The sequence below is a fragment of the Polyodon spathula genome, chromosome 45, assembly GCF_017654505.1.
Source record: "Polyodon spathula isolate WHYD16114869_AA chromosome 45, ASM1765450v1, whole genome shotgun sequence".
Lineage (NCBI taxonomy): Eukaryota > Metazoa > Chordata > Actinopteri > Acipenseriformes > Polyodontidae > Polyodon > Polyodon spathula.
In genome coordinates this window covers 1,441,465-1,466,600 of record NC_054578.1, presented here as the reverse complement: position 1 = coordinate 1,466,600, position 25,136 = coordinate 1,441,465, and the positions used below count along the sequence as shown (strand labels likewise).

Below are 25,136 nucleotides of genomic sequence, written 5' to 3'. Positions count from 1 at the left end.
GGTGTCGAGGGTGTTATTGAAGGGGGTGCTGTTAGAGGGGGTGTGGGATCGAGGGGGTGTTGTTATTGAAGGGGGTGCTGTTAGAGGGGGTGTGGGATTGAGGGGGTGCTGTTATTGGAGGGAATGCTGTTAGAGGGGGTGCTGTTATTGGGTTTGTTTGTCTGATCAATGCAATTTTTAACTGGGAGGAAACTTGACTTTCATTAAAATGGCAGGTTGATGTTTTTTTTCAAGCTTATAAAAGTGCCTCTGTGTGTTTATTTACCTGGGGGGGGGCTGAGGGGGAGGTTAGGGTTGGGAGAGGGAAGGGGTGATGAGTCACAGGGTTAGGAGAGGGGAGAAGTGGAGAGAAGAAGGGGTGAAGGGTGTAGGGTAGGGTTTGGGAGGAGAGAGGAGGGACAGCTTTAGGGGAGGGGTGAGGAGAGAGGGGGTCGGGAGGGGGAGGGGTTGAGAAACACAGGAAGCTGTTCTTTATTCCGCATTTTATTCGATTCTTATCACTCATAATTATTATTGTTTTTCTACACAGGCCGACTCCATAATTTCGTACAAAAAAAATAAATTCTTTACCACGTCTATATAAAAAAATTAAAAAAAACTACCATTCCCAACAGCCCCCTCTCCTGCCGAGGAGAGCTGCGGGGGGATTGTAGGGAGATGTAGTTCTCAAAGTCTCGTTGTTCTTCCTGGTGCACTCTGGGAGTGGAGGGGGTTCCTGGTGCACTCTGGGAGTGGAGGGGGTTCCTGGTGGAGGGGGTTCCTGGTGCACTCTGGGAGTGGAGGGGGTTCCTGGTGCACTCTGGGAGTGGAGGGGGTTCCTGGTGCACTCTGGGCGGGTGGAGGGGGTTCCTGGTGCACTCTGGGAGTGGAGGGGGTTCCTGGTGCACTCTGGGAGTGGAGGGGGTTCCTGGTGCACTCTGGAGGTGGAGGGGGTTCCTGGTGCACTCTGGGAGTGGAGGGGGTTCCTGGTGCACTCTGGAGGTGGAGGGGGTTCCTGGTGCACTCTGGGAGTGGAGGGGGTTCCTGGTGCACTCTGGGAGTGGAGGGGGTCCTGGTGCACTCTGGGAGTGGAGGATCGAACTCCTTTCAACAAACACACAAACTGCAGCTCGGATTCTCAGTTGTTTGTTTGTTTGTTTGTGTTAAACCATGGAATGAGTTCATAAATGAATTGTAAAAAAAAAGAGAATTTCTAAAAAAAATAAAAAAATAGAAAACTAGAGGAATATTTGAAATGAAATTCCTGAGCGAGTTGTTTTTTGTCCGTCTGTCTGTCACTCTGGTCCTCTGGGTTCCACTGCGGCATTGCGATCTGGAGAGAGAGAGAGATTATTGAGGGGTGCTGGTATTGAAGGGGTGCTGTTAGACGGGGTGCTGGTATTGAAGGGGTAGAGCGAGATTATTGCATTGCTTTGTATTGTTTTGTGTGTTGGTGTCTCTATCTCTCACAGTGGGGATAGGATTATGGGCTTTATTGAATTGTATTGTATTGTGTGTTTGTGTGTCTGTACCTTTCACAGCGGGGTTAGGTATTGAATTGTATTGTATTGTGTTTTGGTGTCTTTGTACCTCTCACAGTGAGGTTAGGTATTGAATTGTGTGTCTGTACCTCTCACAGCGGGGGGCGGCCGAGTGCTTTTGATTAAGTTGCTCTCTGTAAATGCCTCCACCATCCAGGAGAGGGCGCTACTGCAATACTCCAACTGAGAGGAGAGAGAGGAAGGAGAGAAAGGTTAGTGAACACACACATGCACACGGCTCTGAGTTTAGCATCCCCCTCTTGATCTGTAGTTCACTATCTTGCTTTGCTCTCTCTTTTCTGACTTGTTGGGCTCTGTTCTGGGTGACCTTGTGTTTCAATGCAGTGTGAATGTGGGTGTTTCTGTCATGTCAGCCCTCGCTTCCTCGGCTGTTGGTTCGAGGTCAGAGTATTGTTACAGTGAGAGATAGGAGAGCGTGTGTCCGGCTGTCTGTCTGTCTGTCTTTCAGTGTGTGTAGAGCTACACAGAATGAACTCCCTCAGCTTCATAGAGTCCAGTGAAAGCTGCTGAATAATGTTCCCTTGTTCTCATATTGAATTGCACCCCCTCTATATAGAATGAACTCCCTCAGCTTCATAGAGTCCAGTGAAAGCTGCTGAATAATGCTCCCTTGTTCTCATATTGAATTGCACCCCCTCTATATAGAATGAACTCCCTCAGCTTCATAGAGTCCAGTGAAAGCTGCTGAATAATGTTCCCTTGTTCTCATATTGAATTGCACCCCCTCTATATAGAATGAACTCCCTCAGCTTCATAGAGTCCAGTGAAAGCTGCTGAATAATGTTCCCTTGTTAACATATTGAATTGCACCCCCTCTATATAGAATGAACTCCCTCAGCTTCATAGAGTCCAGTGAAAGCTGCTGAATAATGTTCCCTTGTTAACATATTGAATTGCACCCCCTCTATATAGAATGAACTCACTCAGAAATCTAACCCTGAAATATACCGGACTGATATTAGGGCTTCCCCTAATTAGTGACATCATTTTGTAGTTTCTTCGATCACATGATAAATAAAATATGAATTACCAGCCGGGCATGCTGGGAGCTGTAGTTCACAAGCCCTTCCTCAGTGAGATCCCTCTTACCTCAGACTCCAGGGCTTTGAGTCTCCTGTTGTGATCTTTGATTTCAGACATGTGCTTCAAAACAGTATCCATCCTGAGAGAGGAGAGGAGAGGGGAGGGGTGTGAGAGAGAGAGGAGAGGGGAGAGGGGAGAGAGAGAGAGGGAGGGGAGGGGAGGGGTGTGAGAGAGAGAGAGAGGGGGAGGGAGAGGGAGAGGAGAGAGAGAGAGAGAGAGGGGAGAGGAGAGGGGGGAGAGAGAGAACTCTCTGCCTCCTCTCCCCTCCCCCCTCCCCACACACTCCCTCTCCTCTCTCCTCTCACCCTCCCCAACTCTCCCTCCCCACACTCTCTCTCCTCCTCCCTCCGCTCTGAGAGAGGGAGGGGGGGGAGAGAGAGAGAGAGAGAGAGAGGGGGGAGAGAGGGAGAGAGGAGAGAAGAGAGAGGAGAGAGAGAGAGAGGAGAGGGAAGGGGTGTGAGAGAGAGAGAGAGAGGGGAGGGGAGAGAGAGAGAGGAGAGGGGAGGGGTGTGTGAGGAGAGAGGAGAGTGATAGAGGGTTGAGGAGAGAGGAGAGTGATAGAGGGTTCGGGGGGTTAGCTCAATGCTGGGAATGTCTCGAATCCCTTGTTCCTAAATTATAAGTTTTACCAAAGCAAACTCAAAAGTTTACAGTTTAGGGAACAAGTAATTTTCAAAATGGTTTCGTTTGAGAGGTTTTCTTTAGAGAAGTATTCGTAGGGGGTTACTTGGCGGCGGTGGGGGGTTGGCCAACACCCCCGGCACTGCCGTGTCTCACTTGACTGAGGCGCGTTTGAGCCGCTCCGAGTCGCTCTCTCTCTTCAGCCTCTGCTGCCCCGCCACGAAGTTCTCCTTCTGAACCCCCTCCCAGGTGAGGAGAATACCGTCCGCACGACCCTTCAGATCAACCACTGAGAGAGGAGAGAGAAAGGAGAGAGGAGGGAGAGAGAGGAGAGAGGGAAGAGAGGAGAGAGAGAGAGAGGAGAGAGGGGAGAGAGGGAAGAGAGGGGAGAGAGAGAGGAGAGAGAGGAGAGAGAGAGAGAGAGGAGAGAGGAGAGAGAGAGAGAGGAGAGAGAGAGGAGAGAGAGAGGAGAGGAGAGAGGGAGAGGAGAGAAAAATCTCAAAACCTCAAGAGCAAAACAAGTCGCTCACACTCAAGCGCACACTCACACTCTGTCAAGCACACACTCTATCGCACACTCACTCATTCTCTCAAGCGCACACTCGCACTCAAGCGCGCACTCGCTCGCTCGCTCACTCACTGAAGTGCCTCTTCTTCACAGACGCCACTCTGCGGACGTTCCTTTTGATGAAGATGTTCAGGTGGCTGATGATGATGAAGGGAGGGGCGAGGGCGGGGCGACTGTGATACTCCACGATGAGACTGTAGCGCTGGAACTTCCAGTAGATATCGCTCTTCCCCTGGACTATAGAGAACGTGTAGCTGAGAGGAGAGAGGAGAGAGGAGAGGCTGTGATACTCCACGATGAGACTGTAGCGCTGGAACTTCCAGTAGATATCGCTCTTCCCCTGGACTATAGAGAACGTGTAGCTGAGAGTAGAGAGGAGAGGCTGTGACACTCCACGATGAGATTGTAGCGCTGGAACTTCCAGTAGATATCGCTCTTCCCCTGGACTATAGAGAACGTGTAGCTGAGAGGAGAGAGGAGAGAGGAGAGGCTGTGATACTCCACGATGAGACTGTAGCGCTGGAACTTCCAGTAGATATCGCTCTTCCCCTGGACTATAGAGAACGTGTAGCTGAGAGGAGAGAGGAGAGGCTGTGATACTCCACGATGAGACTGTAGCGCTGGAACTTCCAGTAGATATCGCTCTTCCCCTGGACTATAGAGAACATGTAGCTGAGAGGAGAGAGGAGAGAGGAGAGGCTGTGATACTCCACGATGAGACTGTAGCGCTGGAACTTCCAGTAGATATCGCTCTTCCCCTGGACTATAGAGAACGTGTAGCTGAGAGGAGAGGAGAGAGGAGAGGCTGTGATACTCCACGATGAGATTGTAGCGCTGGAACTTCCAGTAGATATCGCTCTTCCCCTGGACTATAGAGAACGTGTAGCTGAGAGGAGAGAGGAGAGAGGAGAGGCTGTGATACTCCACGATGAGATTGTAGCGCTGGAACTTCCAGTAGATATCGCTCTTCCCCTGGACTATAGAGAACGTGTAGCTGAGAGGAGAGAGGAGAGAGGAGAGGCTGTGATACTCCACGATGAGATTGTAGTGCTGGAACTTCCAGTAGATATCGCTCTTCCCCTGGACTATAGAGAACGTGTAGCTGAGAGGAGAGAGGAGAGGCTGTGATACTCCACGATGAGATTGTAGTGCTGGAACTTCCAGTAGATATCGCTCTTCCCCTGGACTATAGAGAACGTGTAGCTGAGAGGAGAGAGGAGAGAGGAGAGGCTGTGATACTCCACGATGAGATTGTAGCGCTGGAACTTCCAGTAGATATCGCTCTTCCCCTGGACTATAGAGAACGTGTAGCTGAGAGGAGAGAGGAGAGGCTGTGATACTCCACGATGAGATTGTAGTGCTGGAACTTCCAGTAGATATCGCTCTTCCCCTGGACTATAGAGAACGTGTAGCTGAGAGGAGAGAGGAGAGAGAGAGAGGCTGTAACTCTGACCCCCTCCCCCTCCCCTCTCTCACCTGAACATAGCGCACTGACCCCTCCCCTCTCTCACCTGAACATAGCGCACTGACCCCTCCCCTCTCTCACCTGAACATAGCGCACTGACCCCTCCCCTCTCTCACCTGAACATAGCGCACTGACCCCTCCCCTCTCTCACCTGAACATAGCGCACTGACCCCTCCCCTCTCTCACCTGAACATAGCGCACTGACCCCTCCCCTCTCTCACCTGCACATAGCGCACTGACCCCTCCCCCCCCTCTCTCACCTGAACATGGCGATCAGCAGGTTCAGCAGGAGCACGTTGGTCACCAGCAGGTAGATGACCAGCAGCAGAATGACCAGCCAGTTGGCGTAGGTGTTGGTGCAGGGCGGCAGGTCGCCGATCGCGGCCGGGTCGTCCGTGCAGTTAGTGGGCATCAGTCGAGTCGCTAGGGGGAGAGGGGGGGGAGACTAAATACACAGGCAGTGACCACAGAGAGAGGAGAGATTGAGACGGAGCCCCTCCACTGTGGGGGTGGAGAGATTGAGACGGAGCCCCTCCACTGTGGGAGTGGAGAGATTGAGACGGAGCCCCTCCACTGTGGGAGTGGAGAGATTGAGACGGAGCCCCTCCACTGTGGGAGTGGAGAGATTGAGACGGAGCCCCTCCACTGTGGGAGTGGAGAGATTGAGACGGAGCCCCTCCACTGTGGGAGTGGAGAGATTGAGACGGAGCCCCTCCACTGTGGGAGTGGAGAGATTGAGACGGAGCCCCTCCACTGTGGGAGTGGAGAGATTGAGACGGAGCCCCTCCACTGTGGGAGTGGAGAGATTGAGACGGAGCCCCTCCACTGTGGGAGTGGAGAGATTGAGACGGAGCCCCTCCACTGTGGGAGTGGAGAGATTGAGACGGAGCCCCTCCACTGTGGGAGTGGAGAGATTGAGACGGAGCCCCTCCACTGTGGGAGTGGAGAGATTGAGACGGAGCCCCTCCACTGTGGGAGTGGAGAGATTGAGACGGAGCCCCTCCACTGTGGGAGTGGAGAGATTGAGACGGAGCCCCTCCACTGTGGGAGTGGAGAGATTGAGACGGAGCCCCTCCACTGTGGGAGTGGAGAGATTGAGACGGAGCCCCTCCACTGTGGGAGTGGAGAGATTGAGACGGAGCCCCTCCACTGTGGGAGTGGAGAGATTGAGACGGAGCCCCTCCACTGTGGGAGTGGAGAGATTGAGACGGAGCCCCTCCACTGTGGGAGTGGAGAGATTGAGACGGAGCCCCTCCACTGTGGGAGTGGAGAGATTGAGACGGAGCCCCTCCACTGTGGGAGTGGAGAGATTGAGACGGAGCCCCTCCACTGTGGGAGTGGAGAGATTGAGACGGAGCCCCTCCACTGTGGGGGTGGAGAGATTGAGACGGAGCCCCTCCACTGTGGGAGTGGAGAGATTGAGACGGAGCCCCTCCACTGTGGGAGTGGAGAGATTGAGACCGAGCCCCTCCACTGTGGGAGTGGAGAGATTGAGACGGAGCCCCTCCACTGTGGGAGTGGAGAGATTGAGACGGAGCCCCTCCACTGTGGGAGTGGAGAGATTGAGACGGAGCCCCTCCACTGTGGGAGTGGAGAGATTGAGACGGAGCCCCTCCACTGTGGGAGTGGAGAGATTGAGACGGAGCCCCTCCACTGTGGGAGTGGAGAGATTGAGACGGAGCCCCTCCACTGTGGGAGTGGAGAGATTGAGACGGAGCCCCTCCACTGTGGGAGTGGAGAGATTGAGACGGAGCCCCTCCACTGTGGGAGTGGAGAGATTGAGACGGAGCCCCTCCACTGTGGGAGTGGAGAGATTGAGACGGAGCCCCTCCACTGTGGGAGTGGAGAGATTGAGACGGAGCCCCTCCACTGTGGGAGTGGAGAGATTGAGACGGAGCCCCTCCACTGTGGGAGTGGAGAGATTGAGACGGAGCCCCTCCACTGTGGGAGTGGAGAGATTGAGACGGAGCCCCTCCACTGTGGGAGTGGAGAGATTGAGACGGAGCCCCTCCACTGTGGGAGTGGAGAGAGGACCCCAAACTCTGTCCTCACCATCCAGGTGCTCCAGTGGGATTTGTCCGTAGATGTGGAGGTACGGTCGGTAGAAAACCTTGCGAAAGATCCACTCCACGCGGGACTCGGCGCGATACAGGAGCCCTTGAGTCGTCACTCCATAGGCCATGACCCACACAGCCAGGAAAAAGAGGAAGAAGAAGACATCCTTCATCTGAGGGGAGAGAGGAGAGAGTGTTTAGTATGTGAAGAAATGTCACAGAATCCCTAGCACTCTTCATCCAGGGAACTACAGCTCCCAGAATCCCTAGCAATCTTCATCCAGAGAACTACAGCTCCCAGAATCCCTAGCATTACAGAATCCCGGGGATCGTGAGAAGTTGATGATGTTTCGGTGATCCCTACAACCCCAGGCTTGATGTCGAGGGTCACACTCTTGGCTGGGGGGTTGAAACTCTTGGTTGGGGTGCCCCCCACTCACTCACCATTTTCCCCACGATGATGATTTTGGGTCCGAGTTGCTTGTGAACAGCGAAGATGTGAATCAAACGCAGAGTGAAGACCATGAAATCAATACAGAGCACCGTGCGCCCCAAATCATAGGTGCATTGAAACATCCTGAGAGAGGAGAGACAAGTTACTGCCCGTCACTTCAGAAACGAACAGAGAGCTGGCTGTGAGGAGAGAGGGAGGGAGGTACCTGCAGGTCACTGCTATAAGGGCAGTGCAATATGTCACCCACTTACTCAATAGGTTTTTGAACACTCCTTCCTCCCCTCGCCTCCCAGTTATGTCCAGTTACTGCTATACTGTGTCACTCATTTGGTACACTCCCTCCTCCCTGGTGAGGAGGTCCCTACAGTCCCTGAGGATGGATGGATGGAGGGAAGGGAGGGGAGGGAGGTACCTGCAGGTCACTGCTATAATGAACAGTGAGATGGCTGTGAGGAGAGAGAGATGGATGGATGGATGGATGGATGGAGGGAGGGAGGGTGAACCTGAGGTCCTGTGATGTACCTCCAGTGGACTGATATATGGATGGACAGTGAGGGACACCTCACTGCTCTCGGGAGGGAGGGAGGGATGGAGGGAGGGAGGGATGGAGGGAGGGGAGGTACGCCTCACTCTGACATGGGAGGTGAGGGAGATAGATGGTACCTGCATGTCACTACTACCTACCAGAAGAGGAGTGATGGGAGGGATGAGTCTGGCTGGATGAGGGATGCTTGGCGGAGGTACCGCAGTGACCGATACCTATAATCAGTGGATGGATGGATGGATGGATGGAGGGATGGATGGATGGATGGAGGGAGGGAAGGAGGGAGGGAGGTACCTGCAGGTCACTGCTATAATGAACAGTGAGATGGCTGTGAGGAGAGAGAGATGGATGGATGGATGGATGGATGGAGGAGGGGAGGGACTGGATTGGACGAGGACGAGGAATGGATGGAGGTACCTGGAGTGTCCTCCCTGGAGGATGGAACTCGCCTATAGCCTGCAGGTCCACTAGATGGGAGGGGAGGAGGGAGGGAGGTACTGCAGGGCACTGGATCTTACTTGTCACTCTACCGACACTCCTTTCTCTCTAGGATGGAGGGATGGAGGGAGGGAAGGAGGGAGGGAGGTGATGGAGGAGTGAGGGAGAGTGGCCATGCGAATATCCTCCTGATCTGGCTGTGGATGTGCCTGCAGGTCACTGCTATAATGAACAGTGAGATGGCGGTGGGGAGAGATATGTATGATAGATGATGACGATGATGATGGCTTGAGGACCTCTCCGACCTGGATCCCTGAGATGGACGTGAGGAGTGCGATATTAGGGATGGATGGATGGTAGGGAGGGAGGAGGGATTGAGTACCTACACGGTCACTGCTATAATGAACAGTGAGATAATGGAGGGATGGATGGAGGATGGATGGATGGAGGGAGGGAGGGAGGGAGGTACCTGCAGGTCACTGCTATAATGAACAGTGAGATGGCTGTGAGGAGAGAGAGATGGAGGGAGGGATGGATGGATGGAGGGAGGGAGGGAGGTACCTGCAGGTCACTGCTATAATGAACAGTGAGATGGCTGTGAGGAGAGAGGATGGATGGATGGATGGAGGGAGGGAGGGAGGGTACCTGCAGGTCACTGCTATAATGAACAGTGAGATGGCTGTGAGAGAGAGAGAGGGAGGATGGACAATGTGATACCTGTACTGAGGAGGGAGGTACCTAGGCAGGTCACTGCTATAATGATACAGTGAGATGGCTGTGACACTGGACTGAGGGAGGGTAGGGAGGGAGGGAGGGAGGGAGGGAGGTACCTGCAGGTCACTGCTATAATGAACAGTGAGATGGCTGTGAGGAGAGAGAGAGAGATGGATGGATGGATGGATGGAGGGAGGGAGGGAGGGAGGCAGGAGCCTAGGGATGGATCACTAAGTGACGGGACAGGTAGGACTGTGGTCACTTTCCGGCAGTCTCATGACACTACTATAATTCCAGGTGGGTCACTGCTATAATGAACAGTGAGATGGAGATGGATGGATGGGATGGATGGAGGGAGGGAGGGAGGGATGGAAGGAGGGAGGGAGGGTGCCTGCAGGTCACTGCTATAATGAACAGTGAGATGGCTGTGAGGAGAGAGATGGAGGGATGGATGGATGGATGGAGGGAGGGAGGGAGGGAGGGAGGTACCTGCAGGTCACTGCTATAATGAACAGTGAGATGGCCGTCATGTCGAATCGGTTCCACATGTCCTGGCAGTACTGCTTGGCTTTCTTCATCACACTAATGTCTCCAACGATGAAGAAACTCTGCAGAGAGAAAAAACCTGCAATGGGTCTCCCTGCTCCGTCTCTCCATCCCTTCTCTCCCTCTCAGCCCTGATCCCCTCGTGGCCCTCTTTCGCTTGTCATCTACCGGCGTCGGCTTATCCCTCCCTCCACCTCTCGTTCCGCTCTCCAGCGCCTCCATCTGGCTCCCTCTCTCTTCTACCCTGCGGTGGTGTCCCCGTCTCTCCTTCTCCCCTCGTCCCTTCTCGTGGCTCTGTTTCTTTGTGCTCCTCCCTCTACCCCCCTTCCCCTGGACCCGTTTCCCTCTGCTCCCGCCCTCCATCCCTCTCCCCCTCTCCTCCCTTTCCATCTCTCTCTCCCTCTCCCCTGTCCACGCTTCCCTTCTCCCTCCATTCTCCCCCTTCTCTCCCCACTCTCTCTCTCCCATCCCCTTTCCATTTCTCCTCCCCCTCCCATCTCTCCCTCCCCTCTCTCTCCCCTTCTCCCCTCTCCCCTCTCCCCCTCCCTCTCACCTCTCTCCCCCTCCATCCCTTCCCTGTCCTCTCTCCTCCCTTCTCTCCCCTCTCCCTGCTCCGTCTCTCCTCCCTTCCCTCCTCTCTCTCCTCCCCTCTCCCCTCTATTCCCTCCCCTCTCACCTCTCTCCCTCCATTCCATCCCTTTCTCCTCCCATTCACTCCTCTCCCCTCTATCCCCTCTCCCAGGTTTCATTGATGAATGGCTTTGTGAACTACAGCTGCCAGCATGCCCGGCACTGGGGTTGCTGGGACTTGTAGTCTGTATTGAAGAGCTCTGGCCGGCTCCCTCACCTGTCGGATCTCTTCGCACACCAGCGTGAACACCCAGAAGTAAAGCACGATCTCGGAGTTGGAGGGGCCCGCTGGGGGGGGCGGGGGGAAGTCCACCAGGATGACGAAGGAGAAGAGGAAGAGGAAGCAGAAATACATCACGACATTCCCGAGGAAGGCCGTCACGGGGGCGAACCAAAACTTCTTCCAGCGTGTCACCAGGAAGGGGCAGGGCTTTGGATGGGCCAGGGGGGGCGGGGAAGAGAAGGAGGGGTCTGCAGAGAGAGAGAGGAGGAGAGGGGGTTAGCGAGAGGGGGAGAAGAGAGGAGAAGGGGTTAGGAGAGAAAGGGGGAGAGGGAGAGAAGAAGGGAGGAGAGAGGGAGAGGAGGGAGAAAAGGGGGTTAGAGAGAGGGGGAGGAGAGAAGAGGGGGAGAGAAGAGGTGAGAGGAGTTAGAGAGGGTAGAGGAGAGAGAAGAGGAGGTGAGAGGGGGGAGGGTGTTTGGTAAATAGATTGAGCTGGATAGAGGAGGGGAGAGATGGAGAGAGATAAGTTGATAGAGATGAAGAGTTTCACTCACCTTTGTCGATCTGCTGCAAGGCATGGTATACCTCCTCGTCTTCATCACTGCGAGACAGACGAGAGAGAGAGAGTCAGGGGAAATGTACAGCCTGATGGCTGTGAGAAGAGAGGGAGGAGTAGAGGGAGGGACTGGAGAGCAGATAGGACTCCAGTACTTGTTAATCATCTCATTGAGAAGATGGAGAGAGGTATGGAAGGAAGTAGGGAGGGATGGATGGAGAGAGGGGTGGAGGGAGTGAAGGAGAGAGCAGATAGGACTCCAGTACTTGGTAATCATCTCCCTCATTGAGAAGATGGAGGGATGGAGAGAGGTATGGAAGGAGGGAGGGAGGGATGGATGGAGAGGGGTGGAGGGAGTGAAGGAGAGAGCAGATAGGACTCCAGTATTTGGTAATCATCTCATTGAGAAGATGGAGGGATGGAGAGAGGTATGGAAGGAGGGAGGGAGGGATGGATGGAGAGAGGGGTGGAGGGAGTGAAGGAGAGAGCAGATAGGACTCCAGTACTTGTTAATCATCTCCCTCATTGAGAAGATGGTCTCTACGTCGATACTCTCCCTCTCATGAAGGGGGGGCTCCTCAGACTTCCCCTCCTCCTCGGGGGTTCTGAGAGAGAAAAGAGAAGAAGAGGATTCGATCACAGAACCCGGAGTCAACCCTGACCATAACCCCCAAACCCCAACCCTGACCATAACCCCCAAACCTTAACCCTGACCATAACCACAACCCTGACCATAACCCCCAAACCCTGACCCTGACCATAACCCCCAAACCCCAACCCTGACCATAACCCCCAAACCTTAACCCTGACCATAACCACAACCCTGACCATAACCCCCAAACCCTGACCCTGACCATAACCCCCAAACCCCAACCCTGACCAACCCTGGCTGGTGGCGGGGTTACCGGAATGTGATGAGGTCGGTGTAGAGGAGGGCTGGGGGTGGGGTTAGGGCTGGGGGCAGGGCTGGGTTACTTGAATGTGATGAGGTTGGTGTAGAGAAGGGCTGGGGGCGGGGTTGGGGGCGGGTTAGGGCGGTGGGCGGGGTTACCTGAATGTGATGAGGTTGGTGTAGATCAGGGGAGGGCAGAAGAAGGCAAGCAATAATCTCCAGATCGGAGTGTTCCTCTCCATGTCTCCCCACCAGATCTGATTGAGGAGAGTCTGCAGAGAGAGAGGAGACATTACAACCAGGGACAGAGAGACACTGAGAAAGACACGCTGAGACACACGCTGAGATACACACTGAGGCACACGCAGAGACATGCTGAGAAAGACTGCAATGCTCCTCTCTCTCTCCCTCCTCTCCTCTCTCCTCTCTCCTCTCCTCTCTCCTCTCTCTCCTCTCTCTCCTCTCTCCTCCTGGTCACCTGGACCCCGGTCTTGACTGAGAAGCGTGCGCTGGCGTCCTGCGCGCAGTAGCGAGTTGAAGGCCAGTCCTCTTCTCCCCCCCAAACTGGAACTCCTTCCTGATGAAAAGTGACTTGGGACCGACTCTCGCTGTTCCTGTAACATTCACTGAACACATCTGAGAGGAGAGAGAGATTAATCAACCCTCTCCCTCTGCTCACTAACCCTCCCCTCTCCCTCTCCCCCTCCCCCTCCACTCACCGTGGCCTCTCTGTTCAAATTTCGCTGCCAGCTCTTTCATGGCTTGTTTGCTCTCGGCCTCCGTCTCAATACGAGAGAGTTCCTTCAACAACTTACAGGCAGCAAGCGCAGAGTGAACCGACTCACTGCACTGAGAGAGAGAGAGAGAGAGAGAGAGAGAGGGGGTTACGACTCACTGCACTCACTCACAGGAGAGAGAGGAGAGAGAGAGAGAGGAGAGGAGAGGAGAGGAGAGGAGAGGCGAGAGAGAGAGAGAGGATTGTAGCTCATATTGACTGAGAGACAGGGCTACAGACTCTGACACACCGAGGGATCGGGGTTCAAGACTCTTGTTCAACAAGAGCCCGGGGCTCCAGGTTCAAGACTCACCATCTCCCAGAAGTACTCGGACATTGTGGCTCGGTTCTGAAGCACAGCCCAGATAAACAAGCTGGTCCAGGGAGGGGGAGAGATGCAAGGCTATAGAGAGAGAGAGAGAGAGAGAGACAGCATGCAGCATAGGGGGTTACAACACACACACCCCCCCCCCCCTCCCCCCCCCCCCCCCCCCCCTCCTCCTCTCTCCAGCGCTCACCTTCCCTCTCATCTTGCTGTTCTCCGGGGTTTTGGGGTACAGGGGTTCACACACGTCCCCCAGGAGGTCCTTCAGCAGATGGGAGACCTCGTGCAGGCACACCTTGTCCCTCAACTTGTCCATGTCCTTGTCCTGAGGGGACTGGGGACAGTAAAGGGTCAACGAGAGCATCGAGAGACACACAGAGCCGAGACGCGCACACACAAAGAGAGAGAAGAGCACAGAGAGAGGGAGAGATGGAGAAGGAAGAGGAAAAAGGAACAATTGAGAAAAACTGGGTAAATAACACCCAGTCCCTCCCTCTATCCCTCCCTCCCTCCCTCACCCCTTCCATTCCTCCCTCCCTCCCTGCTTGCTTGGTGCCCCTCATTCGGCACAGTCCTTACACAAAGGGGCCCCCCTTCCTTCAGGGGGGGCAGGGGGTGCCGGTGGGGGTCCCTCGTTTTCCGCTGGAGCAGCAGCTGTCTGGCCAGACAGTTCTCGGGGAGGTTGGAGTACAGTTCCTCGAGTCTCACGGGGCTCAGGTATCGAAACACGTTCAGCCCGTTTTCAACAAAGAGCCGGACAAACTCGGGCTTGTTATTAATCAGAGCATCAGTCATGGGGTCCTCAAGATCTATATACTGAGAGAGGAGAGGAGAGGAGAGAGAGGGGAAAGAGGAGAAGAGAGAGAGAGGAGAGAGAGGAGAGGAGAAGAGAGAACATTATTACAGATCACTGGAATATTCTTTATGATTTATAATATTTGTGATATCACATATTAAAAACCTGTCCTGTCTCCCTCTCTCCCCCTCCTTCTTCCTCCTCTCCCTCCCTCTCCGCTCTCCCCCCTCTCACTCTCTCCCTCTCCCTCTCCCCCACCTTCCAGTGCACATCTCCACTGAACAGTTCAGTCTTTGCGATGTCAACTCTGTTCCAGGCCACAGCGAGTTTCAGCTCCTCCACGTATTCAGACGTGTTACTGGACTGGCGCTTACAAGCTGAGGATGCAAGAGAGCGTGAATTACACTGAGGGGCAATGCAGACACACAGACAGGGGCTCTGCAATGGCAATGCAATAATGGTTGTGTATTACACTGAGGGGCAATGGCAGCACAAGCATAGGGCAGCTGCAATGGGATGCCATTGGTAGAATGAGACCACAGTGTGCTAACTATCCCCTCAATGATCTTCAATGGCAATGCAGACACACAGACAGGGGCTCTGCAATGGCAATGCAATAATGGTTGTGTATTACACTGAGGGGCAATGGCAGCACAAGCATAGGGCAGCTGCAATGGGATGCCATTGGTAGAATGAGACCACAGTGTGCTAACTATCCCCTCAGTGATCTTCAATGGCAATGCAGACACACAGACAGGGGCACTGCAATGGTAATGCAATAATGGTTTATACTGGTTGACTCACCTTTGACCAGTGCTCTCAATATAATGGTATCGAATTCTTCAGATCCATCAACTTCCACATCGTACACGGTGACCAGATCTCTGTTCTGCACAACCTCAAGAGCCTGAAGAGAGAGGAGAGAGGAAAGAGGAGAAGAGAGAGGAGAGAGAGGGAGAGGAGAGAGGAGAAGGATGAGGAGAGAGGAAAAGAGAGGAGAAGGATGAGGAGAGAGGAGAAGAGAGAGGAGAAGGGAGAGGAGAGGAAAGGCGAGAAGGGAAAGAGGAGAGAGAGGAGGAGAGATGAGAAAGATGTCAAATCAGAGAGATTAAGATACAATTTACTATGTTTTTTGTTTCTGTAGAAGCCCCCTCCCCTCCCTCCCCCTCCCCTCCCTCTCACCCCTCCTCTTTCCTCCCTCTCTCTCTCCTCCCTCTCTCTCTCCTCTCTCTCTCTCCTCTCCTCTCCTCTCTCTCACCATCTCAGTCAGTTTGCTGATGTCTCCTCTAGTGAAGTGTCTCTTCACTCTCTCCTCCACTTCCTCTCTAAGCCCCTCCTTCGGCAGACTCTCGGCCAATAGATCCCACAGGAAGTCGGCCACGCCCCCCGTCCGCGCCAGAACCAGGAATGGATTGCAGTCCTTCAGCGAGTGAACCACTCTCTGTGCGGAGAGACAGAATGTGAGAGGGGAGAGGAGAGAGGGAGGGGAGAGAGGGGTGTGAGAGGCAGGGAGGGAGAATGTGAGAGGGAGAGGGAGATGGAGAGAGTGAGGGGGTGTGAGAGAGGAGGGGGGGGGGGGGGGGGGTTCAGGGTTTTTTACCTGCAGCATGTGCGGCTCTCCAGCGATCAGCAGACACAGCACTGGGATCTCAATACCCCTGCTCCCTGAAACCAATCAAACATCATTGAGATCAACCATCCCTAACCATAGAACAACACAACCCAACACAACCCAACCCCGACCACAAACACAACCCAACACAACCCAACACAACCCAACAACAACAACCCAACACAACCCCACAACAACCCAACACAACCCAACAACAACCTAACAACAACCCAACACAACACAACCCTGACCACAAACCCAACACAACCCAACAACAACCCCAAACAAATAGCATTGAGATCTACCCCCACCCCCATCTCACCCCCATCCCTCTACCCCAGAGTTAAAGTCCTTTCCTTTGAGAAGGACTGGCAGAGCCACAATCTCTCTCTCTCTCTCTCTCTCTCTCTCTCTCTCTCTCTCCTCCTCCCTCACCCCCCACTCCAGTCCTCTGATGTGAGATGTACTCTTCCAGCCTGGCTCGGAATCTGGTCTCCCCCCCGCTCCTCCCCACGGTCCCGTCGTCCACCAGCAGGAACAGGGAGTAATTCCTATCCAGACATGAGGAGCCTTCAGAGTTATCTGCAAAATACTTCGCTGGGAAAGAGCCCTGAGGATCAAACACAAAAGTTGCTAAATCTCCTCCCGCAAAGTTAGATCTCTCTCCCCATTCTCCTCTCTCTCCTCTCTCTCCTCTCCACTCTCGCCTCTCTCTCTCTCTCCTCTCTCTCCTCTCCTCTCCTCTCCCCTCTTCTCTCTCTCTCTCTCCCCTTTCTCCTCTCTCCTCTCCACTCTCGTCTCTCTTCTCTCTCTCTCCCCTTTCGTCTCTTCTCTCTCTCCTCTTCTGTCTCTCTCCTCTCTCTCTCTCTCTCTCTCCTCTCCTCTCTCTCTCTCTCTCTCTCCCTCCCTCTCCTCTCTCCTCTCTCTCCCCTCTCTCTCTCTCTCTCTCTCTCTCTCTCTCTCTCTCTCTCTCTCTCTCTCCCCCCCCCCCCCCCTCACCTCTGCATTGACCAGTTGCTCTCGGTTGTGAACGACCCCCCAGGGCGTGATCCCCATGGCGATGACCTTCGCACTGGACTGTGTGCTGGCTGTCGAATGATCCCTCACGGCTTCTCCCACAAATCGACTGATCCCAGAATGCAGCCCTGCTGTGATGATCCAAGACCCTGAGAGAGGAGACAGGATTCGATTCAATCTGCGTCTCTCTGTCTGTCTCCGTGTGTCTCTCAGTGTGTGTCTCTCACTGTGTCTCTCAGTGTGTGTGTGTCTCAGTGTGTCTCTCAGTGTGTGTCTCCGTGTGTCTCTCAGTGTATGTCTCTCAGTGTGTCTTAGTGTATGTCTCAGTGTGTCTCTCCGTGTGTCTCTCAGTGTGTCTCTCAGTGTGTTTCTCTCTTTCGCACCCGTGCTCTGAGCTGCCTTCACCAGCCCTTGTCTCAGCACGTCCTTCACCCAGGACTTGATCTCGAAGTTCCCGTCGCCCCCGACGACAGAGACGACGAGGGAGGGGGGCGGGATCTGCCAGTGATGTGTGATCATGCTGTAAACAACCTGGGGCTTCGTATCGCTGGAGAGCCGCAGGAACTGAAACACAGAGAGAGACATTGAGAGACACGTCGATAGAGAGAGAGAGGGATACAAACAGAAACTATTCCTCTCCCCCCTCCTCTCTCCCCCCTCCCCCCCCTCTTTCTCCTCTCTCCCCTCTCCCTCCTCTCCTACCCTCTTTCTCCTCTCTCCCATCTCCCCTCTCCCTATCCTCTCTCCTCCCTCCTCCCCCTCTCTCTCTCCCCCCTCTCCCTCTCTCTCTCTTCCCCCTACCCCTCTCCTCTCTCTCCTCTCTCCCTCTCTCTCTCTCTCTCTCCCCCCTCCCTCTCTCTCCCCTCTCTCTCTCCTCTCTCTCCCTCTCTCTCCTCTCTCTCTCCTCCTCTCCTCTCTCCTCCCTCTCCTCTCTCTCTCCCCCCTCTCTCTCTCTCTCTCTCTCACATGTCTGTGTTTTTTCCCCAGTCCTGAGAATTCCACGTCTCCGAAGGCGTCTGTCGGTTGTTCGCTGGAATGATGGCTGGAGTCCCAGTTGCTCACGATCGCAGCTCCAAAGTGATCCTCCGTGGCAGTGGGTCCGTGACGAGGCCGAGAGAGCCCACACTGACACCTCACCCCATTACTGAGGAGAGAGGAGAGGAGAGGGGCTCACACACACACACACACACACACACCTCCCCTCCCTGCCTCCCCTCCCCTCCCTGCGTCCCCTCCTCTCCCCTCCGTCCCTGCCTCCCCTCCCCTCCTCCCCTCCCCTCCCTGCGTCCCCTCCTCTCCCCTCCCTCTCTGCCTCCCCTCCCCTCCCTGCCTCCCCTCTCTACTCCCCTGCCCTCCCCCTCCCTCCCCGCCCCTCCCCGCCACCTGGAGGTTCACCTCCCCCCCTTCCCCTCCCCTGGCCTCCCCTCCCCTCCAGGCTGTCCCCCTGAGGGAGGGAGGGGAGGGAAGGAGGGCTCCCCTCCCCTCCCTCCCCTCCCCTCCCCTCCCCTCCCCGTCCCTCCCTCCCCTCCCCTCCTCTCCCTCCCTCCCTCCTGCTCTCCCCTCCCTCCCCTGGCCTCCCCTCCCTGCCTCCCCTCCCCTCCCCCCCTCCCCTCCCCTCCCCTCCCTGCCTCACCTCCCCTCCCGTAGGGAAGGATCCCCTCCCTGCCTCACCTCCCCCTCCCTGCGTTCCCCTCCCTCCTCCCCTGGAGGCCCTGCCCTCCGTTCCCCTCCCTCCCCCCCCCTCCCTGCCTCCCCTCCCTCCCTGCCTCCCCTCCCCTCCCCTCCCCTCCCCCCCCCTCCCTGCCACCTCTCACCTCCCCTCCCTCTCACCTCCCCTCCCTTCCCCTCCCTGCCTCACCTCCCCGGGTCTTCAATGAAAGCCGTGCAAACTCTCTTCTTAATAATCTTAGGGATCCAAGTCTGTGAGAGAGAAACAAAAACAGAATCATTCCGTTCCATTCTGAATTCTGAACACACATTCCAATGAGAATTCCAATGACAATTCCAGCAGGATTGTTTGCAGAACAAAAGTGATTGTAAAGCACAGGGAAGCATTATAAAGCACAGAGAGGTCTGGTAAAGCACAGGGAAGCATTGTAAAGCACAGAGAGGTCTGGTAAAGCACAGGGAAGCATTGTAAAGCACAGAGAGGTCTGGTAAAGCACAGGGAAGCATTGTAAACACAGAGAGGTCTGGTAAAGCATAGGGAAGCATTGTAAAGCACAGAGAGGTCTGGTAAAGCACAGGGAAGCATTGTAAAGCACAGAGAGGTCTGGTAAAGCACAGGGAAGCATTGTAAAGCACAGAGAGGTCTGGTAAAGCACAGGGAAGCATTGTAAAGCACAGAGAGGTCTGGTAAAGCACAGGGAAGCATTGTAAAGCACAGAGAGGTCTGGTAAAGCACAGGGAAGCATTGTAAAGCACAGAGAGGTCTGGTAAAGCACAGGGAAGCATTGTAAAGCACAGAGAGGTCTGGTAAAGCACAGGGAAGCATTGTAAAGCACAGAGAGGTCTGGTAAAGCACAGGGAAGCATTGTAAAGCACAGAGAGGTCTGGTAAAGCACAGGGAAGCATTGTAAAGCACAGAGAGGTCTGGTAAAGCACAGGGAAGCATTGTAAAGCACAGAGAGGTCTGGTAAAGCACAGGGAAGCATTGTGAAGCACAGAGAGGTCTGGTAAAGGATAGGAGAGCATTGTAAAGCAGAGTGACCTTTTTTATAAGGGAGATTTTTGAACACGTTTTGACACGTTTGATTTTCACAGCTGCTGTCTGAATTCCTCTCTCTCTCTCTCTCTCTCTGCAGTTTTTTTGTTTTTGGGGGGGGGGGGGGGGGTTTGTGTCAAATTACAAGCAGCAATCCGCTCTCCTCGTGTGAAAAAAAGAGTGAGATTCAAAATTTCATTACAAACCGGCTTTACCTCTGCGTCTAAAACCTCTACCGAGACTCCATCGTGAAGTGAGAGTGAGAGGGACCCCTCCCCCCCCCCCCCCCCCCCCCCTCCCGTGTCCCCCGTGCGTCTCTTGCTGTGTGTTTCTCGGTAATGGAACTGAAACGGAGGTTTATCTCTTGATTATGCAAATGATTGGTTTTATTATTATCTGCAGTGTTGATGTTCATATGTAACGTTTTCCCTGCTGGTTTCTCGCTTCCTCGAGGCCGCTGGAAACCGCAGAGTGAAATGAGATTTAAAAATAGAGCCTGCGAGGCAAATCCAAACACGAACGAGAAACACCCACGCTGAGAGAGCGGTGTGTGTGTGTCTCAGTGTGTGTGCGCATCTCAGTGTGTGTGTGCGTGTGTGTGTGTGTATCTCAGTGTGTGTGTGTGCGTGTGTGTGTATCTCAGTGTGTCTGTGCGTGTGTGTGTGTGTGTGTCAGTGTGTGTGTGTCTCCAATGTGTTGTATCTCGTGTGGATCACGGCGGGTGGTGTGTCCTCATGTGCACACATAGAGTCACACATCTCACTTAGATTCAACGCCCATAAGTGTGTGTATCTCAGTGTGTCACACGCGTGTGTGTAGGTCCTCAGGTAGACGTGTGTGTGTGTATCTCAGTGTGTCTCACTGCGTGTGTGTGTCTCAGTGTGTGTGTGTCTCAGTGTGTGTGTGTGAACCCTTATCTCATGTGTCTGCAGTGTGTGTCTCAGTGTGTCACACACACGTTGTGTGTTGTTGTGTGTGTCTCATGTGTCTGTTCACATCTCAGTGTGTGTGTGTGTGTGTCTCAGTGTGTGTGTGTGCGTGTGTGTGTGTCTCAGTGTGTCTCTGTGTGTGTGTGTGTGTGTGTGTGTGTGTCTCCGTGTGTGTGTATCTCAGTGTGTGTCTCAGTGTGTCTCTGTGTGTCTCAGTGTGTCTCAGTGTGTCTCAGTGCATGTGTGTGTGTGTCTCAGTGTGTCTGTATCTCAAGTGTGTGTGCGTCTGTGTGTTTATATATTTATTTTTTAATCGAGGTAAATGTATCACTTTGAAATATTACTCACTCTTCTTATTCCACGATCGGCTGGTTGAGTCTGAGCTCGTCTTTCTAGCGAGTTCCTCGAGTTCGCACTGCTGTTTACAGACGCCTCGAGCAAACAAACCAATAAATGAAACAATATCGAGTAATCGATCACCTCCCGCTCCCTGTCAATAAACTCCAGCGAACCTCCATTCACACCTCACTCTGCAAACAACAAGAGGAAACGGCGAGACTGCATCGAGGGGAGCCTCCGTTCACACCTCACTCTGCAAACAACAAGAGGAAACTGCGTCGAGGGGACTGCGTTCACACCTCACTCTCGAGGGGAGCCTCCGTTCACACCTCACTCTGCAAACAGCAAGAGGAAACGGCGAGACTGCGTCGAGGGGAGCCTCCGTTCACACCTCACTCTGCAAACAGCAAGAGGAAACGGCGAGACTGCGTCGAGGGGAGCCTCCGTTCACACCTCACTCTGCAAACAACAAGAGGAAACGGCGAGACTGCGTCGAGGGGAGCCTCCGTTCACACCTCACTCTGCAAACAACAAGAGGAAACGGCGAGACTGCGTCGAGGGGAGCCTCCGTTCACACCTCACTCTGCAAACAACAAGAGGAAACGGCGAGACTGCGTCGAGGGGAGCCTGCGTTCACACCTCACTCTGCAAACAGCAAGAGGAAACGGCGAGACTGCGTCGAGGGGAGCCTCCGTTCACACCTCACTCTGCAAACAGCAAGAGGAAACGGCGAGACTGCGTCGAGGGGAGCCTGCGTTCACACCTCACTCTGCAAACAACAAGAGGAAACGGCGAGACTGCGTCGAGGGGAGCCTCCGTTCACACCTCACTCTGCAAACAACAAGAGGAAACGGCGAGACTGCGTCGAGGGGAGCCTCCGTTCACACCTCACTCTGCAAACAACAAGAGGAAACGGCGAGACTGCGTCGAGGGGAGCCTGCGTTCACACCTCACTCTGCAAACAACAAGAGGAAACGGCGAGACTGCGTCGAGGGGAGCCTCCGTTCACACCTCACTCTGCAAACAGCAAGAGGAAACGGCGAGACTGCGTCGAGGGGAGCCTGCGTTCACACCTCACTCTGCAAACAACAAGAGGAAACGGCGAGACTGCGTCGAGGGGAGCCTGCGTTCACACCTCACTCTGCAAACAGCAAGAGGAAACGGCGAGACTGCGTCGAGGGGAGCCTCCGTTCACACCTCACTCTGCAAACAACAAGAGGAAACGGCGAGACTGCGTCGAGGGGAGCCTCCGTTCACACCTCACTCTGCAAACAACAAGAGGAAACGGCGAGACTGCGTCGAGGGGAGCCTGCGTTCACACCTCACTCTGCAAACAGCAAGAGGAAACGGCGAGACTGCGTCGAGGGGAGCCTCCGTTCACACCTCACTCTGCAAACAACAAGAGGAAACGGCGAGACTGCGTCGAGGGGAGCCTGCGTTCACACCTCACTCTGCAAACAGCAAGAGGAAACGGCGAGACTGCGTCGAGGGGAGCCTGCGTTCACACCTCACTCTGCAAACAACAAGAGGAAACGGGGAGACTGCGTCGAGGGGAGCCTGCGTTCACACCTCACTCTGCAAACAGCAAGAGGAAACGGCGAGACTGCGTCGAGGGGAGCCTCCGTTCACACCTCACTCTGCAAACAACAAGAGGAAACGGCGAGACTGCGTCGAGGGGAGCCTCCGTTCACACCTCACTCTGCAAACAACAAGAGGAAACGGCGAGACTGCGTCGAGGGGAGCCTCCGTTCACACCTCACTCTGCAAACAGCAAGAGGAAACGGCGAGACTGCGTCGAGGGGAGCCTCCGTTCACACCTCACTCTGCAAACAGCAAGAGGAAACGGGGAGACTGCGTCGAGGGGAGCCTGCGTTCACACCTCACTCTGCAAACAACAAGAGGAAACGGGGAGACTGCGTCGAGGGGAGCCTCCGTTCACACCTCACTCTGCAAACAGCAAGAGGAAACGGCGAGACTGCGTCGAGGGGAGCCTCCGTTCACACCTCACTCTGCAAACAACAAGAGGAAACGGCGAGACTGCGTCGAGGGGAGCCTCCGTTCACACCTCACTCTGCAAACAACAAGAGGAAACGGGGAGACTGCGTCGAGGGGAGCCTGCGTTCACACCTCACTCTGCAAACAACAAGAGGAAACGGCGAGACTGCGTGCAAACAGCAAGAGGAGGGGAGCCTCCGTTCACACCTCACTCTGCAAACAACAAGAGGAAACGGGGAGACTGCGTCGAGGGGAGCCTCCGTTCACACCTCACTCTGCAAACAGCAAGAGGAAACGGCGAGACTGCGTCGAGGGGAGCCTGCGTTCACACCTCACTCTGCAAACAGCAAGAGGAAACGGGGAGACTGCGTCGAGGGGAGCCTGCGTTCACACCTCACTCTGCAAACAGCAAGAGGAAACGGCGAGACTGCGTCGAGGGGAGCCTGCGTTCACACCTCACTCTGCAAACAGCAAGAGGAAACGGCGAGACTGCGTCGAGGGGAGCCTGCGTTCACACCTCACTCTGCAAACAGCAAGAGGAAACGGCGAGACTGCGTCGAGGGGAGCCTGCGTTCACACCTCACTCTGCAAACAGCAAGAGGAAACGGCGAGACTGCGTCGAGGGGAGCCTGCGTTCACACCTCACTCTGCAAACAGCAAGAGGAAACGGCGAGACTGCGTCGAGGGGAGCCTCCGTTCACACCTCACTCTGCAAACAGCAAGAGGAAACGGCGAGACTGCGTCGAGGGGAGCCTGCGTTCACACCTCACTCTGCAAACAACAAGAGGAAACGGCGAGACTGCGTCGAGGGGAGCCTCCGTTCACACCTCACTCTGCAAACAACAAGAGGAAACGGCGAGACTGCGTCGAGGGGAGCCTCCGTTCACACCTCACTCTGCAAACAGCAAGAGGAAACGGCGAGACTGCGTCGAGGGGAGCCTCCGTTCACACCTCACTCTGCAAACAGCAAGAGGAAACGGGGAGACTGCGTCGAGGGGAGCCTGCGTTCACACCTCACTCTGCAAACAGCAAGAGGAAACGGCGAGACTGCGTCGAGGGGAGCCTCCGTTCACACCTCACTCTGCAAACAGCAAGAGGAAACGGGGAGACTGCGTCGAGGGGAGCCTGCGTTCACACCTCACTCTGCAAACAGCAAGAGGAAACGGCGAGACTGCGTCGAGGGGAGCCTCCGTTCACACCTCACTCTGCAAACAGCAAGAGGAAACGGCGAGACTGCGTCGAGGGGAGCCTCCGTTCACACCTCACTCTGCAAACAGCAAGAGGAAACGGCGAGACTGCGTCGAGGGGAGCCTCCGTTCACACCTCACTCTGCAAACAACAAGAGGAAACGGCGAGACTGCGTCGAGGGGAGCCTCCGTTCACACCTCACTCTGCAAACAACAAGAGGAAACGGCGAGACTGCGTCGAGGGGAGCCTCCGTTCACACCTCACTCTGCAAACAGCAAGAGGAAACGGCGAGACTGCGTCGAGGGGAGCCTCCGTTCACACCTCACTCTGCAAACAGCAAGAGGAAACGGCGAGACTGCGTCGAGGGGAGCCTCCGTTCACACCTCACTCTGCAAACAACAAGAGGAAACGGGGAGACTGCGTCGAGGGGAGCCTGCGTTCACACCTCACTCCGCAAACAACAAGAGGAAACGGCGAGACTGCGTCGAGGGGAGCCTCCGTTCACACCTCACTCTGCAAACAGCAAGAGGAAACGGCGAGACTGCGTCGAGGGGAGCCTCTGTTCACACCTCACTCGCGGTCTGGCGCTCTTTCAGTAAGAGTTATTTTGTGAATTAACTCAATCTAATCACTTCTTGAATAACCGGTTTCTGAAACACGATCTTTCCACAAAACAAGAAAACAAACACGCCCGTCGGAAACGCAGCCCGACCCAGATTAACAATCAGTTAATTTGACACGAAACCCGGGTGTTTTACGAAATAATTGAACAGGAATAGCAGCATTGAAAAACAGGCTTTTATAAAAATAAACGAAGCACAAACCCGCCCCTTTTTTTTTAATAATTCCTACCGAATTCGTGTCGTGTTTTAAAACCGAAAAGCGTGGAATTAATTAAATAAATAAAACAAACAACGAACGTCAAACAATGATTTTTTTTGTTTGTTTTAAACAGTCAGGTAACTTCTCACCTGGTCTTTCTCCGTCTTTTTCTCCTCGCTGGCGTTCACTGCTTTCTCTCCTCCTCCTTCCCCTTCTTTTAGATCCTTTACTTTCTTTTTCATGATCCCCCCTTCTCTCTCTCTCTCTTTCTCTTCTCTCTTTCTCTTCTCTCTCTCTTTCTCTTCTCT

At 54.5% G+C, this 25,136-nt stretch overlaps 1 protein-coding gene across 1 annotated transcript; it reads right to left on the bottom strand.

Moving 5' to 3' along the window:
- Positions 1–763: 763 nt before the first annotated feature.
- On the bottom strand, positions 764–25,136 carry trpm4a (transient receptor potential cation channel, subfamily M, member 4a). Its single transcript, XM_041237534.1, has 28 exons — positions 24,978–25,136; positions 18,710–18,771; positions 17,818–17,995; positions 17,235–17,415; positions 16,834–17,000; positions 16,270–16,444; positions 15,823–15,887; positions 15,481–15,663; positions 15,027–15,129; positions 14,481–14,599; positions 14,006–14,242; positions 13,620–13,760; positions 13,415–13,504; positions 13,046–13,175; positions 12,805–12,962; positions 12,486–12,598; positions 11,941–12,039; positions 11,433–11,479; positions 10,876–11,129; positions 9,972–10,090; positions 7,777–7,909; positions 7,331–7,505; positions 5,539–5,701; positions 3,886–4,067; positions 3,402–3,534; positions 2,631–2,703; positions 1,610–1,703; positions 764–1,312 (listed from the first exon to the last, which is right to left on the bottom strand). The coding sequence occupies exons 1-28, from the start codon at positions 25,068–25,070 to the stop codon at positions 1,275–1,277; spliced, it is 3,705 nt and encodes a 1,234-aa protein (XP_041093468.1). The 5' UTR covers positions 25,071–25,136; the 3' UTR covers positions 764–1,274.

Coding starts and splice junctions, on each gene's coding strand:
- trpm4a (XM_041237534.1), bottom strand. CDS start 25,070: ATGAAAAAGAAAGTAAAGGATCTAAAAGAAGGGGAAGGAGGAGGAGAG. Junction 18,772..24,977: donor AAAAGACGGAGAAAGACCAG/GTGAGAAGTTAC, acceptor TCTCTCTCACAG/ACTTGGATCCCTAAGATTAT. Junction 11,480..11,940: donor ATGAGGGAGATGATTAACAA/GTACTGGAGTCC, acceptor TCTGTCTCGCAG/TGATGAAGACGAGGAGGTAT.